General features: G+C 47.3%; 1 protein-coding gene across 1 annotated transcript; it reads left to right on the top strand.

Annotated features, from left to right (window-relative positions):
• On the top strand, positions 1-19,250 carry LOC144179306 (glycine receptor subunit alphaZ1-like). The gene is made up of 8 exons (XM_077707603.1): positions 1-124; positions 540-607; positions 1,882-2,111; positions 5,258-5,340; positions 9,031-9,165; positions 13,494-13,676; positions 16,273-16,454; positions 18,997-19,250. The coding sequence occupies exons 1-8, from the start codon at positions 1-3 to the stop codon at positions 19,210-19,212; spliced, it is 1,221 nt and encodes a 406-aa protein (XP_077563729.1). The 3' UTR covers positions 19,213-19,250.
• Positions 19,251-19,304: the final 54 nt, after the last annotated feature.

Here is a 19,304-nt window from a genome sequence, read left to right as displayed (position 1 = left end):
ATGTTTTGGCATGCGGAAGGGCAACCAGACGCTAAGACTGCTGCTGACAAGCTCTACAAGCTACCCTACTTAGACAAAATCTTTGAGGACTATGACAAGGCAGCCTGGCCTACCTACGATAAAGGTAGGAAACAGTCTTGGTAGCAAAACTACCCATTGAAGACCGCGTTTATTGTTTAAACAGAATTACCTAAAGCATCACCACAACATGCCCCTTCCCCCTTTTTTTATAAATATTTATAAATGACTCTATGATTTGATTCCATGGTGTAGTCAAACTGCTTGTAGAATAACGCGCACATCAACCACCTGGGATTTGTTATTTTGAGTCTGGAACACCGAAAATTATCCTTGAAAAAAAAACCTGCGGCTGATAGAAGCGCTTTGTGGGAACCGCTGCAAACGCAGTGAGGGGGTTACTTTCGCACTGGTGTGTATCTTACTCACCCATGAAAGGAAGACGAAATAGGAATGAGTTAGACTCACGTTTAAAACTAAAGATTTCTGGTCGATAATACAGTTCTGAAATTGTTCTGCAGGTACCCCTACGCTAGTTCGTGTAAGCGTCTATATCATTACGCTTGGTCCCATAAATACTAACGAAATGGTAAGTGCTATATGAATCACTTCTTTATTTCGTCGCTTGTCGTTTTTTTAAACATGAACGTGTTTTATTCCGGGATACACAAACATTTGAGTGACGTCATATTCGTCACGGAAATGACGACAGTACAACGAAGCAGGCGGCCTGTAAAGGGTGCACCCCTGCACAGAGTCTTTTTGCGGGGAAGCAACCTTTAGAACTAAGGACTACGTTATACTTAGGGTTGTTCGTTTTCGGGTTTTATATTTTAAAACGAAGGTACTTAATGCCGGGATAGACCAAGATTTCGCTGACGTCATATCCGTCATGCAAATGACGCCACTACACCTTTGCCGAAGCGTCCCGCTAGCAGGACGTCGCTCGCCAAGCACACCCACAAGACAGCCACCGACCCGCAAATCACGCTCAGCTTCAAATTTCGCTGTAACTTCACTTTCGTGTTTTACCGATTCCTATGACACAGGAATCAATCACAATTTTTTTATACATTGTTTATTCGCTTACCGCCAGGAAAACAATTTATGGCAGTCAAACAGAATTATTGCAAAGAATTCAACCACAACTACATCAAAACATTAAGGCTTGTTTACACATGCGTTGTGCGCTATGAATGGTTAAAAACGCTTTACTATATACTGCACCAAGCGCTGAACGTTTTACAATGCGTGTCGAAACAGCGACAATAGCGCAAGCATAAAAAAAAACTTGGCCATGTTGTGAGACGAGCTGACAACAGGTGGACCACGAGAATAACAGATAAGAAACCTAGATAGGGAACTAGCAGAATGGAAAGGCCATTAACCCGATGGAGAGACGAAGTAAGAAAATTCGGAGGCCAGGAATAGACTCGGGCAGCTCGGGACAGGAGCGGGTGGAGGTCAACGGAGAGGCCTTCGTCCTGCAGTGGACCTAAATAGGCTGTTGATGATGAATATGACACTTCATTCACATGACCAGGTGTCCCCAAAATGTAAAGCAAATGAGCGCTAAATGCCAAACCTTGTAAAATTGTGTCTGTCGTGTGTTTAACCTGTCAATAAAGGTCAGAGCGCCCAACTACATTCGATAATGGCCTTAAAAGAGCGGCACCCCTTCTGTCCCGTAGCAAAAGCAACTCTTGGGCACGAAAAAATTCATTGAAGGCTGGCAAATGTGTAGAGACCGCGTCATTTTTTGTGCTCTACGCGGAAAAGTGTCGGGCATCAAGTCTGCATCCAGCAACTCAAGCGCTATAGCATGCTTTGTGTTATACATTCGCATTTATGGCCCACTTCTAGACGTACAACTTGGACATCCACCTGCAGCAGTCTTGGAGTGACCCGAGGTTGAACTTGCTTCGCTTCGGCGTCAACAAGACGCTGTCCCTGAACGGCGCCGAGATAACGGGCAAGATATGGAAGCCGGACCTGTACTTCGTCAACGCCAAGCGCGAAAGAACTCACAAGGTCACCATGCCCAACCAGCTGGTCGACATCACGCCCAGGGGTGACGTGTACTACACCATGAGGTGAACTCATCCTTCATCTATATAGCTTGACCGGCTTATTTAGGTCTAACTCGTTCAGGGAGACAAATCTATTATATCAACGTTTTCTACTCGTTAAGTTTTTGGCCGTGTGCTCGCGGGTTGATATTATCAGCTGAATGTTCGAAATAAAACTCACGTGAGGTTCGAACCAGTTTCTTATGCTATTCAAAGCGGGTATCACGAGCATTTCTACGCGATTATCGTGCGAATTTTTGTGGTATTACACAACGATTTTATAACGGCGTTTAGTCTTGGAGTCAACGTATTTTCCTGCCTTATACGAACACTTTCAGTTATTGTTATTAGCGAGGATAGATGATGCAAACCTTTAAATACCGATCTCAATACACAAATGAAAGGTACGTCACCAGAAGTGACATCTTCCTATCGTAGGGAAACAGCAGAAAGCGGGAGCCGGTAGGACCTGTGACCCACGCAGGAAAGAATGGTTAGCAGACACCCCTAGCATCCCCAATGCTACACTGAATAGTCTGCAGATTCACTGTAACAATGGGTTGTAGAACGTTTGGAGCTAGTTCCATCATTTCAGGGGCGTCCATGGAGTGTTGTTGCATATGATGCACCCCACCATATATCCACCAACATGTCCACACTAGCGAACATCCAACATTGTACTACACCACGTGGGCTTGCCAGAACACACCAGCAGCCTCCATTATTCGCAGCATAACCATCGAGCAGTGGGAGGCTGCGCTGTGCAGCTTGGACTCTGTGGACCAGCGACAGCAGCCGCCGTAGGAGCCCTGGACTGAGGGATTGTCCTGCTTTCGAGCACGAACCCCCTTTCACTTGAAACAAATGAAGTTTCACGATCAATGACGCTCACATTGGATATCGCTCGTAGACCAGGTGACAAGCTACCGGACGCCGATGCCATGTCACGACTACACATAACTGCCAGAGTTGATGACCACCACGTGAACGTGTTCCTATGGGAAGGCACCGAGGCGGTGTCGCTCAACAATGGTCACTTGCAGGTACCAAAAACTAGTGTACCGAAAAGTTTGGCTATCTACCACGATTAACCTCATTCTGGCGGACATGACGGATTCTGGCACACATTTTGAAAAATCAAGCAAAGATATTATTGGGACACCATGAAGCATCTCTGAATACGTACGGACCTGTCACCAGTGTCGAATCTGCAAGGCGAAGTTCAAGTCCAGAGGTAGTTCCATGGTCATCGCAGACCATTCTAAAGACCCATTCGCAACGATCCACCTTGACGTTGCGGGGCTCAGAAAAAAAGGTGAGGGTAGAGGCAGCACTCAAGCTTTCGTACTGGCGATTGATGAGCGCACGCGTATAGTCAGGTGTAAAGCCGGAAAGGAAGATGCAAGAAGCGTCATTTTCCTCTTGAACCGGGATATGTCTAAAACATCAAAGCAATTGTGGCCGACAACGAACCAGCCTTTAGGACCGAGCAGTTGAAGAATTTAGCTCTCCAGCGCAAAGTGAAGCTGTGTTTTTCAGCGCCGTGCCACCCTGAAGCCAACGTGTTAGCTGAGTTAGCTACTTATTACGTGTTAATACGTAATATTAAGCAGTTCATTTCCCTCCATCCAGAGTTCAAAAGGGGATGGAAATGTGCTCTAGAAGCAGCGGCTGCAGACAACAACCAGTCGCGCACAGAGGCTTTAGGATGCAGCCCGTACTTCGCATGCCATCGGAAACGTCAGTCGCTGCATGCCGATCATCTCCTGGCAATTGTCGATTTGATAATTTTCCCTGAACAAAAAAGGTCAGCGAGGGAAAATGAAAAGTACGGAATCGCGATGAAAAAGCATTACGACCGTCTTCACTCGGCCAAGGTTCCTGAAATCGACGCTGGTGATTATCTCCTCGTCCGGAAAGGCCAACAAGGTTCAAAGGCCCCTTTTCCGGGACCCTATATGGTTGCGAAGGCAGCCCGCAAACAAAGGACTTTCAAATACATCTGCTTCAGTGAGCCTAATAACATCGTGAAAGCTGCGTCTATGCGCAACACAGGGCGTATCCACCCAGGCGGGTTGACCGCGGAGGGCCGGCCTGCGTAGCGCGCAGACGAAGTAGACCGAGGAGTGGGCACGAAGAGAAAGAAGAGGATGAGGTGAATGTGAAATGGATATAACCGGGCTGTTGTTTGGACTCATTGCGAACTCGTCCCAGTAAGGGGAACGTCGCAAAGTTTCACAACCACCACCAGCCCCACGGAGTGTTGCTTAATTCTTTGGAGATACGGCGACTAAATCTGGCGAAGCGCCGAAACAATTTTTACGGCCCTCCGACAAAACTATGGGAGTGAACAAAATTAGCGGTGAAGAAGGTGGCTGATTTCCAACAGATTTCGCACGTCCGCGGGTTTCTTCGGAATTCGCGGGCCGCGGCATGCCTTATCAGCTGCTCTTTGAACAGAAGTAGCGGCGGAAAAGGCGAGGCGCAGCAGGGAAGATTGGGGAAGGGGGACGACCTCAGTGGACGTCCCGACATGCCGCGAGAGGTCTCACAAAAAGTCACGTTATTTTCCCTCCTGAGTATTTTCCCCCTCTTTGCTGTAGCGGAAAAGAGGCGCAAACGAGCTTGGAACGCATGTACGTGCATGTCCGCAGGGATGAGATTGATTAATTTATTTAAAAAAGACTTACTTGGTTAATCAATTTATTTCTAAAGCCCACAAGAAACCTCCAGGTTATGATTTGCGCCAATTGCGAAGGGCTCAGAATTAATCTAGATGTTTGGGGTTTCCTTACGTGCCCAAAATGTTGTTCACGCGAACTTTTTGTTATCTGGAGACTGCCAAGTATACGGCAGTTCGGCCAAAAATTAAACCAGCGGACCTTGTGCTCACCAGAAGAATGTTTTAAGCCACCTTGGAGGACCAGGTTTACTTGAACCAGCCTAACTAAGTCGCACCTTCTCACAAGACCGCTCACGAACTCCTGCTAGAGCATAGTGATTTGGAAGTCGTGGTGCTACTCCGAGAAAATGGTCGTGAACAGATGCGCTGGTTTGAGAGCCGTTCGGGTATCAGACTCAGGCCCGTGTCAGGCGCACGTACATATTGACCAGCTAGCCACGTATAAGAGCTCATACTTGTTACTCAAGCAAAAATTGTTTGCTTTCAGGCTTACGCTGGAGTTGAAATGCCCAATGGGATTCAGGCGCTACCCTTTAGACACGCAAAGATGCCCCATGACAATCAGCACGTGTGAGTATTTACCCCTGCAACAAAGCAGCGTCCCTAAATCTTGAAACGAACCTGCTCTGCACCAAAAGAAACGGCGCAGCTTGCCCTAGTGGTGCAAGGTTAGAGAAGCAGCAGAGCTGGCGGCCCCTCTGCCTTTGTCGGAGACCAGACTGTTGCACCTCACATGAATTTCCAAGGTTGCTGCTGAAGGTTCCCCATGGCTGGCAGGCCCGGATCGTCCGCAGGCTTTCACGTTTCTCCCAAAGTGGACAGCGCCAGCACGCGCTAGCACCGGCGCCAATCGGCTTCTCGAACTCGTCATCCGCAGCGCGAGCTGTTCTGTGCTCTCCCCACTTCAGACGAGAACGCACGTGAACTGGCGAGAAGAAGAGCATGCGAGAGATCACGCCACGAACTCTGGGCAGAGTGTTCTCGAAGGTCGAGCAGTGCGGGCGTGCACAATAATGTCATAGCTAGGCGAGGCGTGGCTCTGCCTACGTGGCTGGGCGTAGGTCGACCGCGCCTCGCGCTGGAGGAGAATTTTTTCTTTGGTATTTGTTTTTTTCTTCGATAACGCCAACGGACCAAGCTCAAGCTTAAACATATCTGCTGTTAAAACGAGGAGTTATTACAATGTAAACCAGCCATCGTATTAGTGATTTCATGAAGAGTACGCAATAATGTGTTTCAGCGATCTTCAAACACTTACAATACACACCCCAGATATCCGCAGTGGTGTATACGCCTCGAGCGCGGCCTGTAGGGGCGCCACTGAAATCCCCCTAGCGGCCCGTTTCGAAAGCAGCCGCGGGAGTCCGCGCCCCGCTCCCCAGTGCCGCCGCTGCTTTTACGGCACGTTCGCTACTGAGATTTACCGTTTGCTGGCGTTTGAAATCCATGTTTATGTGGAGCAGTCACTCTGTACGCAAATGGGGTGTGTTTACGAGAGTGTAAAAGTTTCTGACGCGATCTTAGTGTGATATATTCGGTCTGTATAAGCGCCAGGTGTGTGCCACAGGCCAGCGTCGCGGAACCGGCGTATGATGGAGCCGATTGTAGTTACACTGACCTGAATTTACTAACCGTGTCTCCGTAACCACCGGATCTCAAATGTTTACGATACGGCTATAAACTACGATTTAAATCGGTTTTGTGCGCTTACATAATCAGCGGAGCACTCATACCTGACAGCACGCCAGTTACGTTTGCCAATGTTATACCTAGCTCAGATATTGATCACCACCATTTGCGAGCCAGTCTGTGTTAATTTGGGGAATATTCAACAAAAGTACGATGGACAATGCATAATTATACTCGGGGATCAGCACACGACAGAGTCGTCTTGTCGTGAGGTGAGCGCCCGCAAACATTCATCTGCTACGTATATCCTCTGCGAGCAGCGCGGAGGCGGGCTTAGAATATAATCCGCGTGCGCGACTAAATGCTTCTTCGAAATATCGTCATATGGCACAGGGAGCCTGCAGAATAAAGCAGAAACCGAAATCAGGGGGCCTTATCACATACCACACTCTTCCAACGACACCTTTCATCGCCTAAATGTTGAACAGCCTACCCTTCATACTTCCAAAAATGCGTCCGCCGTACGATCAGCTCTTCGTTGAAGTAGAAAAACAAAAGGAAAGTGAACGCGAGATTTGTGTGTGGGATTACTAAAACGTTCATTGCTTGATTCAGCTCTGCATTTGTACTCAGCATCCCCCTTCCCTCCTCCTCCCCCCCCCCCCCCCCCGATGTCTCGCGAAAAAGCCGTGCATTTCGCGTATAGTTTGTCTAGTGAACCCTACCTTTCTTAAGTTTCGACGAACGTCTTTAGAGTGTCAGAAGCTGCGCTGTTTTTTTTTTCATTTCTGTTTGAGCTATTATGTTCGTTAATTTCGCATTTGCACAGCATTTTTTTTCGTGGTTTCATTAACTTGCCTTGGTTCTTGCTATATGGCGTGTGTGGGCACATATTTAACGACGCACAGGCTTGGAATTTACTTTATATTTTCGCATGGTTTATATTCTTATAACAGGCATTAGTTGTTGTCCAGAATTGGGTAATCATATCCCCGAAACATATTTTTGTGCGACGTATATACGAAGCCGCGTTCGTTGTTCACGCTGCAAAATGAAGCCAACCTCTCATTGTGCCAGTATCAGGTCTAAACAAGGCGACAGTAGAATTCATTTGTGCCTGATGATTTAGAGGTGACATGGGTGATATGTTGCTGCCGTCGCCGACGCTCGGAAGAGCGGCGACGAAGCGCGCAGAACCGCGTCCCCAGGTAGCTCTTGCAGGCGATCGCGAACTATACGGAGACGCAGCTGCTTTTTAAGGGACCTAAACGTACTCTTTGCCTATGGACGTCACCATAAGTTTTTTTTTTTTTTTTTTAGGGCGCGGAAAGGCGAAAAGAAGCGAAGCAGAACCACAACACTGCACGGGCCCCTATCAGCCACGCAGCGCAAATCCCGTCAACGCCGCGGAGAAGCGGCGGCAGGCGGCGCAGCGATCGCGAAGCTCGAGGCGTATTGGACAGCGCTTGCGTAAACTTTAACTTGTCCATTGAGCAACAAAGACGGTGTCCGCGGCGTCTGTAGCAGAAAAACGGCTCCTAAATTTCCCATTGGTTGCGACGCGTTCTGTTGCGTGCATTGCGGAAAATGACTCCGTTGACTTCGGAATGAGACCGATGGGAATTGGGTGGTGATCGCTGCCCTAACAGCACGCTTCGCGTTGCCAAGGGACCATTTGCGCACCCAGCCACCACGACAAGTCAAGTGAATAGGGGGGCATCCGTGAGTGGGTACAGTGGCGTGTGGGCTAGTAGTGTCATTCAGAAGTGTAAAGCTGGCATCGGTGAAGTGCTTTAAGACCACTCGACCACGCTCACTTGAAGACTAGTATCCCCAGTCACAGTGCGGAGCACTGAAGTCTCCCTCCGCAAGAATGGGGCACGACCAGTGTAAGGGCGCACGTAGCACGACACCAGTATTACCACACAACGCGGAAGCTGCACTTTTACCGCCACCACTTCCTGCTAGTCTGTACACCACGAGTTTAGAGGGATAGGGTTTTGAGGAAACCGAGTTAGAACATAAATGGCCGCCTTGCCCGGAGGCGTAGAACTTGAGCTGCACAGCTGCTAAGCGTAAGAAAACGAAGTAAGTGTTGTCTGTACCCCTACAAAAAGATAATTTCTATTACCCCTTTTCCTTTCTTCGTATTTGTTTTCCATTTTTCTCAAATATTCAAAAAAGTGAGAAGCGGTCCTCAGCACACACAATGAAATGAAGCGATTTTCTGTAGCTCAATGCTCAATCTTTTTGTTCTTATAGCGAAGCACTAATGCAGCTTCGTAAGGAACCATTCGTGTGCCCATTGTCCTTGAAATAACTGCGCATATAGATAGAAAACAAAAGAATGATGCGCACGCATCTACAACCCGTCACTGCTCATGACGTCAGTGAGGATCGTGTAACATGGCAGGGCACCTTTTGGGGAGAAGGGCCATGATTCTTTTTTTCAGAAAACTGGAGGGATGAAGTTAGTAATTACCGCCGCTGCCCGTTATGATTTGTACGCAGAAGTGCTGTTATCCTGCAGTCTAATATAAGTCAGAATCGCTGGACCATCATTCACTCACGGGGCAATGTGTACCGCCTCTCCATTCTGGAGCTGTTGGTGTCTAAGTCTTTGCTTTGCAGATTCCGAAACTACCGAGCAGGCTGTGTTGTTGTGGGAGGACGTGGATCCAGTCTTCTTTGAAGATGAGGTTCAAATTCCTCAGTTCAACCTCCTCGACATGGTGTACGAAAATTTTACCGCCACGTTCGACACAGGTGAGCAGCGCCCGTAAAAGTGTGGCGGGGTCGTCAGTCCACTGCAGCGTTGCAGTATCATAACAGCATAGTAATTAGCGAGTTTTAACTGACTGTTTTTCACGGTCCGCTCCGCTCCGATAGCAAGCGCGAGCACCACTGCGCAGGCGTGGCGCGCTTGGCCGCAAATGGCATTGGCTCCGGTATCGCCGAGCGGGCCGCCGTTACCGGAGCGGGCCATCGAAAACGGTCAGCTAAAACTCGCTATTATCGTATGCGTTTGATTCTTCGCACAAGGCTCAACTTCAATGCCACCCCCGCTCCCCTCCTCATGCTATCGCATGGCGCGAGAAATGACGGCTTCGTGCGTGCCCGACAACTTGGTTTATTACCAGCGGTACTGGTTTATTAAATCCGCACTTTTGCAACCAACATATTTAGCCGAAGTGAAGAGCGCGTGTACGCGGAGACGTTCTTGTAACTTCGCAGGATTTGTCCGCAATCAACTGACTTTTCATTGAACATTCCACACCCTGACCAGCTTTCTTTCTGAATCTTGCGCGTCATTGATATCAATGCCGAAAATTCATGCACCTTTTTCGTTTTTTTTTTCTTCTCTTTTATAAGCAATTTATTTCGATATGGCATAAAGCTATATCCTGTAGTCTTCGCTCTCATCCTGTTGTTCTGTTTGGGTCACGTTTTCAGTGTTGCGCTTTTTGAAGGTTTCGACGTGCTATTATAAACTGATTTAAACGTGCACATGACTCAAGTACTTACGTGCTCTTGATTCAAAAGTTAGCATTGAATCTGAAAGCGCCAGCAGTTAACCATGTTTGCCGACAGCATGGCACATGGTTGAAGCGGGACGTCATTAACGTGTAACTGGAAGGCGTCGCTGCTCGCATCGGGCGTAAATATCAGGAGAATAAAAATAGGTTTCTTGGAGGAGAAATTTACACAACTCTACCATTCCTATAGAATTCCGTAATTCCTCTATTACACAATTCCTCCTACTCCTATACAATTCAGTGTATTATTCGCGCAACAAATGTATTCATTTAAAAGTTTAGAGCAAACATTCGTCGCTTTAAGCCCAGGTAACAAAAGGCTTGAAATTATGCGGGGAAAATTATAACTATAGTGGACAGGTTTCCAGATCTGCTCCCAGCCACGAGAAATAAACACGCTGTAGAATTAGCATGGGCTGAAGGTGGAGGAGGGCGCAGCAGCATTTGGAAAGCACAATCAAATAATCTATCCCAGGTATGCCATCGAAAAGAACTGCATGCAAACAGGGTCCGTTTGCCCGTACGCATAAGTTTCCGCTTACAATAAGGTAGCGACCACCGACTATAATTAGTCGGTATATAATTCCGTTGCTGGAAAAGCTGACGGAAAGCCGATAATCCGATGGAGTTATAGTTATCCGCGTGCTTGTTTTCGTTTCGGGCAGACGTCTTATTTCGTAAGGAGCGCTTAAGTCGTAGTTGAGAACTTATTCCCTGACTTATCGCGTTCTGGAAAACGGGCCAAGTACGAACTGCTGATAATTATTTAAGGAAATGAAACTTGGCGCCTTACTAAGCGCCTTAACTCTTTCGCTACCGCCGGAAAATTGACCAATTTTTAGGTGTCCAAGAAAACATTTTTTTCCTGCTAAAAAAATTGGTTAGGCACTAATTGCAGGAACAAAAAATGCAGAATATTTAACAGCCTTTCCAATAACACCAGTTTTTTAAAGGTTTTTATATATCATAGTTGTGAAGAAAAAAAATATCAAAATCAAAATTTTTGTCAAGCTGTCGAAAAAAATGATAAAAAAGGAGTTGTGTATATCAAACCACCGGTAGTAGAAAAAAATCAGAATATACATTTTGTAGGGAAACATTTCAAGAACACGTCCTAGAAAAAATTTCGACTTGCGTGGAACAGTTTGTCAGATATAAAAAAAAATGTCAGCACGCACGGTGCTCGTGTCATGCGGTGAAGCTGCAATTTCGGGTGGTTCCCTGGAATAAATCTGGTGGTTTGACATTATCAGAGGCACCAATTTGCCCCCACATAACGTAAAAACATCGTGTCAATGACTGACTTTGCATTTACAGCGAGCACAATATTTGGGACAAGCACGCGATGCAGAAAAAAACATGCATGAAGTTGAATACGGAACGCTGTGGCTGATGCTTGTTGTCGTTCAGGGTCAGTTATCTCTCAAAACATAAAGCTGAGCTTTATTATCATCTTCTTACTCTCAATTGTAGCCTTGCTCGCAAAAATGAGGTACGATGAGCTAGAATCGTGGCCTGCGATCTTTGGCCGAGTAGCAGTTGCGCGATGAAAAAGATCAGCACAACAAGCCTCCTCTATTGCTGCGCCACCTAACATTTTTGAAATAAAACAGTACAAAAACTTATCAGAGACTCCATCTGAATAGACAGTTCAACTAAGCAGCAACATTAGACACCCAGATATACCCTCGCATGGAAACGAAACTGGAAGGCGAACAGCTGGCAGTGTAAGGCTGGTTTGAAGCGCTGTCCTCGGCGGAACAGATATCTGGCGACTGGGTGTGATCTTTTGACTTGCATCTGAAGTTCTTATCGCAGAAATCGGGTTAGGGTGGGGGAAATCAGGAGCGGCGTGCTTTGTTCAAGGATCAGTCGTGGACGCTCCAGGCGCCATGGTTGAAGTTGAAGCCTTGAAGTTGAGTAACTGCGTAGTAGCGCTAAATATGAATTTCGCGATGCAGAAACGAAACCGAAACTGTTGTAAACTGTTTGCGAATGGTCCTGGGGTAAGTAGAACTACCACAGAACTTAGAACAACGTGCGCAAAGGCAATACAACTGCCTAAAATCATAAAGTAGCTTTGCAACCAGGCACTGCTTGACATTTTCAGCCTATTTCTGGGATTATTACTGTCAGAGCGCGAACCTGACGATTGAAAATCGTTTGCTAGTTCACCATTCACACCCTGATAGCAAAAAACAAACGCTGGTGCAGAGTAATTAGGAGTTGCACGCATTCTTCGTTGGTAGCAGTGACGCGCGATGACCGCGCCTCTTTTCCACACCCAGGTGATTCAAAAGCGTGTCAAAAATCACGTTTCCGGTGCAAAAATGAAAACAAAACTGATTTTGAAAGGCCATTTTCTGGTCTAACTCCGAACAGCTTTACTTGTTCGAAAAACGCCTGGAACGCTATGAAAAGGCGCTCGCAAAGTATCGATCAAATGGATCGATTTTGATAGGCGCGGTAGCGAAAGAGTTTTAAGAAAAAAACTTGGGTCAGCCCAGCGAGCGCCACTCAAAAAATCGCCATAGGTGGGCTTCACCACAACGCCCCAAAACTACCAATTATCGTGGCCAAAGTACGGTATTGGTGAATGACGAGGCCAATCATGCTCATAGAGTAAGAAATGGAATCTGCGGTGAGACAACAGCGCAAGGCCTGCATTTGGTCACGCTGGTTGATCGTTCTGGGGCGTTGTGGTGAAGCCCACCCGCGGCGATTTCATAGAGTGTATGGAAAGAAAAACGATAGGAGTAATGCTAAAGGATAGGAAAGCAGCTCCCCGGATTAGGGAAAAAAACTCGAGGGGAAGAAATCTCAGCTCAAATTAAGGAGAAGCAGTAGGCATGGGCCGGGCATGTGATGAGGAGAGCTGACCGTGCACAGATAGATCACACGGTTTTAAAAGTGACCTCATGAGGGAGATGACCAGTAGTAGGGGAAGCCAACAACCTCTGAGGAGGGATAAAAATGTCGCTCAGGTTTAACACTTCGTTATCTCAAGCGAAGGCGAAGACTATGCACACAGTGTTTTGTGAAAGTTTACCTTCGCTTGAGATTTCGTAGTCGGCCGTGTAGCCATATCAACTGGATGGAACTCAGCCTTTCACTTGCGCTGGAGCGCACGCGAAGATGGCCCAGCCCGCGCTGAGAGATCAAGCGCAGAGTAAGCATCCGTTGCACCCTCGCCTGGTCGCGTCGTAGCCCAGCAGAAAAGGTCCGAGCAAGCAAAGCGATAAGGCTGAAGGGCCATTTCGGCACAATGAATAACCTTTAAAGGGGTAGCGTAGTAAAGCTATCGCTTTAAAAAAATCTGCGGGCAAGGGAGGGATTCGGGAAATGAAATACAGGAGCGGTTAAAAGTATACGGAAGAGGCCTTTGTCCCGCATTGGACATACATGAGATGTTGTTGATGATCATGGGGATGATGACGATGATTAGTCACACCTAATGCTAGGTGATTTGAAGCACAATCGCCTACACAAACCCGTGTTGAAACGCATACTACTTATCACGTGAACTTCTCCACGTGCGCCCATCTACGCGTATCGCAGGCCGCTTCAGCGTTCTGCAGGCGAACTTCACCGTGTCGCGGAACCGGGGCTTCTACCTGATCAACATGTACTTCCCCACCCTGCTGAGCGTGGTCATCTCCTGGTTCGCCTTCTACCTGCACCTCAACATGGCGCCGGGGAGGATCATCTTGGACCTGGGCATGCTGCTCAACCTCCTCTCCGGTGCGCCGGCCGCCTGCACCCGCGGGTGGACGCGCAAAGGAAACCCAGGGGCAGATGGGAACTTCTGAGCTAACTTCATTGAGAGAAAAATTCCTATGTAAAATCTGGAACCATATGAGCTATTTCACGCATACATTGGTGACGTAAAAGAATGATAATGCGTCTTGTTTTTCGCTAGGTGAAATGGTCACTTCAACAACGTTTGGTTTTAGCGGCGTGAAGGTTTCACTTAAATCTACGCGTTGGTGTGGGTTTTTTTTTTTTGTTGTTGTTGTTGTTGTTGTTATTAGGCTAGCAGCTTTCGACGGGTTTAGCGGCGCAGAACTTGCCACCCCTTGCTCCGCCTGAGCGCCCTTACAATTTGGGTAACACTGCAATTGAGTATTCGAATTCGTCAATAAAACTGAGCAGCAGGCGTCCCATCATTTTTTTTTCTATAGGCCGCTCGTGCATAGTGGAGCAGACTCAGCGTCCGACTGCAAATATTTCCGCCGCACGACAGGATGAAGTTTTTCCCTTTAAATCGGGCATTCCACGCAGTCAAAAAAGAAGTTAGGGACGCCCCCTTCCATAGTGCAGGCTGCGCACAGATGCGGAGCAGTTGGTGCGTCTTTTAAGTTCCAGGAGTGATTGATGATCGAGCAGTGAGTGATGATCAAATTGACAATTCTATACGACGCCATAGCCTGGTCTTCCGGCTCATTGATGGAAGCGAGGCTTCCGCGATAAACTGTGCTTCAGGTTACTGCACTTCATGTTGCATGATACAAGATGGAAGGGGGGAAGGGGGTGTGCGCTGTTTCGACACCACCATTACGATCAGCCATTTTGGGCGAGCCTAAAAATGACGAAGATTCGAAGGTCATGGTGGACGTGGCCAGCTGCATCGCGGAGTTTTTTTTTTTTTTTTTTTATTCATTGATGTTGGTTTTCAGTGTTTTTTTTTTCTCCTTATAATTTTAGTTCTGTTCCCTTTTTATCGTGGATACCCCTCCGCGTCGCCTAAATTGAAATCCTGCGTGCGCCACTGCAAGGTCCGAGTTATTTAAGTTCTAACAGTAATTGTCTATATGTGCCAAACTACGGCTCAATGGCGGCAAAGTATCTTTCGCTGGCTTGAGGCGCGCGTCTATCATCGTTTTAGGCTATTGCATTTCTAAGGCGGAAACCTTAAGTGCGCCATTATGTGAAAAACCATTGTCGTCGTTGCTGTTGCTGTCGTTGTCCAGTACAGAAAACGGCCACGGCTTTAAAAAGCGAAAACGAAACGCATGTGTGTTCGTATGCTGATCGAACCTGGGTCTGCAGAATTGCGGCTGAGTGATTTGCCCCCGCGCAGCCATTGCGCATTGCCAGCGGGGGAACAAAAGTTAGGGTGCTAGAGCGTACCACGTGGCAGGTGAACCGGAGGCACGTGAGTAAAACAGGTGCAAACCAGGCACAGCTAGATGACTCTGTTTCTGGGGAAGCTGCAATGTAAAGGGTCGCCGGTCTGCCTGCTGACGTAATTCGCGCCAAAGAACGAAGAAAGAAAAAGCGAAGAAAGAGACACAAATGCAGTGTAGCAGTTAAGATGTCTTAGCAAGAATCGCCAGGCTTTCGCCTCCAAAGCGCGCACTAAGTGGACTTAAGCGCCCTGAGGGCTTCATTCTGCAATAAAAATCTGGTGGCCCCGAAGAGCATGCAAGGAGGTCTATTACGACTGGCTGATGATGCTAGCCACTGTTTGTCTAGGCTTGCCGGGGCGCGGGATTTTACGTTTAGTGCTCCGGGTGGGAAAGAAAAAACGTGAGCGTTAGACGTTGGAAGAGAAAATTGTAGCAGGGTGTTGAGCTGAGCAGAGGCATACTGCGCTCGTGTAGCTCTCCTAGACGATATTTCGAGCTTTCCCTGTTTTTTTTTTTAATCCACCACCTGATATGTGCCCACGAAATACAAAAATTGTCGCCATAGTCACTCCAAGCTCCAACATGTTGAACTATAACACATTTACAATTTCTAACACGGGATGCGTTTTATGCCGGCACTGGAGTAGGGTTGATATTTTTAGGTGTATCTAATACGGCATCCAATACAGTAGTATCCAATGTAGTATACAAAATGGTGTTGTAACTAAAAACATAAAAATGTATCTGCACACGCAAATTAGCCTGTTTCTTTTTTGCTTTTTTTTTTCTTTAGAACTGCGCGGCATTGACAGTCCCCACTTTTCAAGACATTATAAAATCATTTATACATTAATTTGCTTTCTGGGGTTGTAATGGTTTGATTGTGTCAAGATGTAGAGAGGTTTTCTGACATTTTTTCTGCATATTTGGTGCTCTCTGACCAAGCAACAGCAAGGAACAAAATATCGGAATGCCAGGCTGCTGAGAATGGGAAGACACGTAGGATCGAAAGGCAACGTTATTTCAGCTTCAGAACACATAACCACCTCGTGAAAGAAGGACGAAGAGTTAAGAGGACAGCGCGAAGGGAGATTTGTCTCTTATGTGTTCTGTGGCTGCAGTACCAACCCATCCAACAACATACTCTTCTGCGAAGTAATTTCAGTGGGTGGAGGCACAGCCCTCACTTGCCCCTGTTTCGCCTCCAGTGAATTCGGGTGTGCGTTCCGAGCTGCCCCCGGTGTCGTACATGAAGGCCCTGGACGTGTGGATGGGCGGCTGCATCTGCGCGGTCTTCGGATCCTTGCTCATCTTCTCCGTGGTCAACTACATGGGCCGCATCAAGCAGCGACCCAAGCTCTACCGGAGGGTCGACGACGTGGCCTTCGTGGTGAGTTGCTGGTTCTCGGAAAATGCAAAGAAAAAAAAAACAATTTCAACCTCTTTTTCTGTTCCCGGTGCATACTCGATTGATTGATTGATTGATTGATTGATTGATTGATTGATTGATTGATTGATTGATTGATTGATTGATTGATTGATTGATTGATTGATTGATTGATTGATTGATTGACTGATTGATTGATTGATTGATTGATTGATTGATTGATTGATTGATTGATTGATTGATTGATTGTAGGGTTTAACGAGCCGACACAACGCAGGCCGGTGCATACTCAGCCACGAAATACTCATAGTAAAACAAATGATAACGCCAAATTTCAACCCTCTATTCGTCACACTTTGCTCGCGTTGTTGTGGTGTCTGGCGTATAGCGTCATACGAACGTGGTTAAGAATCTCACGAACTGCGACATGCGTTCCTTTCTCTGGGTTGCTGCTTTTTCCGCACTCCGCTTCCGTCAGTGGACCAGATGCTTGTGGACCAAGCACCAGATACATAAGAATCACATTTCTTATTAAAGCGAAGCTTTAGTGTTCTCATTGATGGCGTCTGTAACGCGAAAACGCCCTACAGGAAAGCCATCTTTCTCTGGCGAAGATGATGGATGATCGTGGGTGAAGTGAAAGAAAAAAGTCCTTCACCGGCCGGAATTCAACCTGGGTCCCTCACGCTATGAAGCAGGCGCTTATCCGTTTGCTCCATTCTGACACGGTCGAAACTCAGTCCGACCTCAGACGACAACCAAAGAATCCGTCAAGAGAGAGCTTCGCGTTCAACCATCACGTCGTTAGAAGGAAGGGTGCGTGATTTTTCTCTCGGCCACAATGAAGTTGGGTTTGTAGGCCGTTCAGGTTTTCCCAGGGGGATGTGTCATTTGATGAACCCCACTTGGGGCAAGGACATCATCATACAGTCCCCCTCAAAAGCATTTTAAGTATGAAATGCTTTTAGTTGTATGCGAGTGTGTACAGGGGGTATTAAAAGAATTACAAACAATGTAGAGCACAGCATGTAATGAAAAGGCGCATCAAAATAAATTACCGGCGTCGTGTCTTGATCAAACACTTCCCCTAAGAGCAGGCTACACCCTCAGGATGTCAGTAAGAATTGCGCATTTGTGCAGTTTATCCAATTTAGAGCCATTGGGCACAACATACGTCGGAGGCTGCGCGCTCCGTCGCGCGCATTTCTTTTATTCTCCCTGTACATTTCCTGCCCAAATGTTAGTAACAAACCTATAAAATTCCCCGTACTTGGGAGCGGTTCCCCAAACGGTAATAAGAACTAGTTTAACACGACTGCTTTTGTTGTAGAGCCAAGATTGCGGTGTTCTACTCTAATTTTTTCACTTATCCAGCTTCGCTTAAGCAAAGCGATAAACCAACTTTCGTGAAATCTCTCGCACATGAGACAGTGCATCCAATGAGAAAAGTTTCAAATTAGCAAACTTATTCCTCAAGAAATTGCAGGACAACAAACTGTTTAGGTAAGATGGCTGCATCTCCCCCGCACTTTCTTGCGCCGCCTAGGTGAACAGCTCTCTTTTTCCCTGGTAACTTTTATTTGGGTTTTAGAGTAATGTGACGGACGGATTTATTCATTGTGGGGCTTAACGCGCCGCACTACACTACACCTGGGCTATGAGGCGTCCTGTAGGGCAGGGCTCCGGAATTATTTACACTTCTCCTGGGGATCTTAAGGTACGCCGAAATCTCGACACACGGGCGTTTGCGCTTTTATCAGCGGAGCTGTTCAAGCTTGGCCTTGGCACACTGGCGTTAGCACAAAAACACCAAAAAACAGCGCCACCTGTTAAAGGTGCACCACCGCAGATAGCGTGTTAAAACAGTGAAGCCGGCTTTCGCGCTTGCTTGAGTGTGAGCACAAGGGGCATATACATATCGTAGCCCTTACTATACCATTTTAGAGGTGATAGCCTTTCTTGGACTACTGAAACAAAAACAAAAAAAAAGTTGGCGCAACTCGCACTAGTGGCACAAGACTGGAGAAACAACGGGACTGAAGGTCGACCTAGCTTCTTCCCCCCTGGGACCCGCTGTCAATGTGGGGGACCTACCAGAACGGTCTTGTAAAACCCGGCTAAACTGAACCTCACTCCTCTAAATTTAGCCTAGGCTATAGCAAGAACACAATAAAACCTAACAAACTTAGCAAAGCCTAGCAAAACTTAGCAAAACCGGAAGAAGCCAGGTCGACCCCCAGGTGGTGGTGGTGGTGATTCATTAAGAAAGCAGGGAAGAGAAAAGAACTGGGGATATTGTTGAACTCAACGGGGAGTCCATCCTCATACAACCCAGACCCACAGCTCCGCTGTTTTTCCAGCCTTGCACCACTAGTGCAAGCTCCATCAGAGATGTGATTCACGGTGGCAGTATCGCTACTTTAGGCTTAACTTGTAGTCTAATTCATGTCTTCGTTCAACAGTGGCTAACACACTCGACTTGTACATTGCTTAGATTTCGTCTGGCCTCGATTCGCTGCGTACTAAACACCGCCTATGTTGACAGCTCGTGACGAGGAAGAAGGAGCTTGCCGAGGACCCTGAGAGCTACGACGACAAGGAGTACGACGAGCTGCACCGGAACCTCAAGAGGGCGCAGAGCATCGACCGCTTCGCCAGGGTTGCCTTCCCCGTGGTCTTCCTCACTTTCAACATCGCCTACTGGTCCCTGTACTCGCCCCAGGCCTACCTCAGCGTCTACGGCCAACTGCAGCTCGTTTAGTTCGGGCTCGAAGGAGGCCCCGCCAAGTGTCCAATAAAAACGGTCAATGTTTGTTTCCAACGCGTGCATGTCGCTGACACGTGCAGAGCGTC

This window comes from Haemaphysalis longicornis, unplaced genomic scaffold, assembly GCF_048455015.1.
Source record: "Haemaphysalis longicornis isolate Haplotype H1 unplaced genomic scaffold, Haemaphysalis longicornis Haplotype H1 scaffold_4, whole genome shotgun sequence".
In the NCBI taxonomy this organism is placed as follows: Eukaryota; Metazoa; Arthropoda; class Arachnida; order Ixodida; family Ixodidae; genus Haemaphysalis; species Haemaphysalis longicornis.
This window is presented reverse-complemented; position numbering and strand designations above follow the sequence as displayed.

What these genes read in the sequence shown, in the direction of transcription:
- LOC144179306 (XM_077707603.1), top strand. Translation starts at nt 1, where the DNA reads ATGTTTTGGCATGCGGAAGGGCAACCAGACGCTAAGACTGCTGCTGAC. An exon ending in CCATAAATACTAACGAAATG is followed by an intron (nt 608 to 1,881) that starts GTAAGTGCTATA and finishes GCCCACTTCTAG; the next exon opens with ACGTACAACTTGGACATCCA. An exon ending in TCGACGACGTGGCCTTCGTG is followed by an intron (nt 16,455 to 18,996) that starts GTGAGTTGCTGG and finishes CTATGTTGACAG; the next exon opens with CTCGTGACGAGGAAGAAGGA.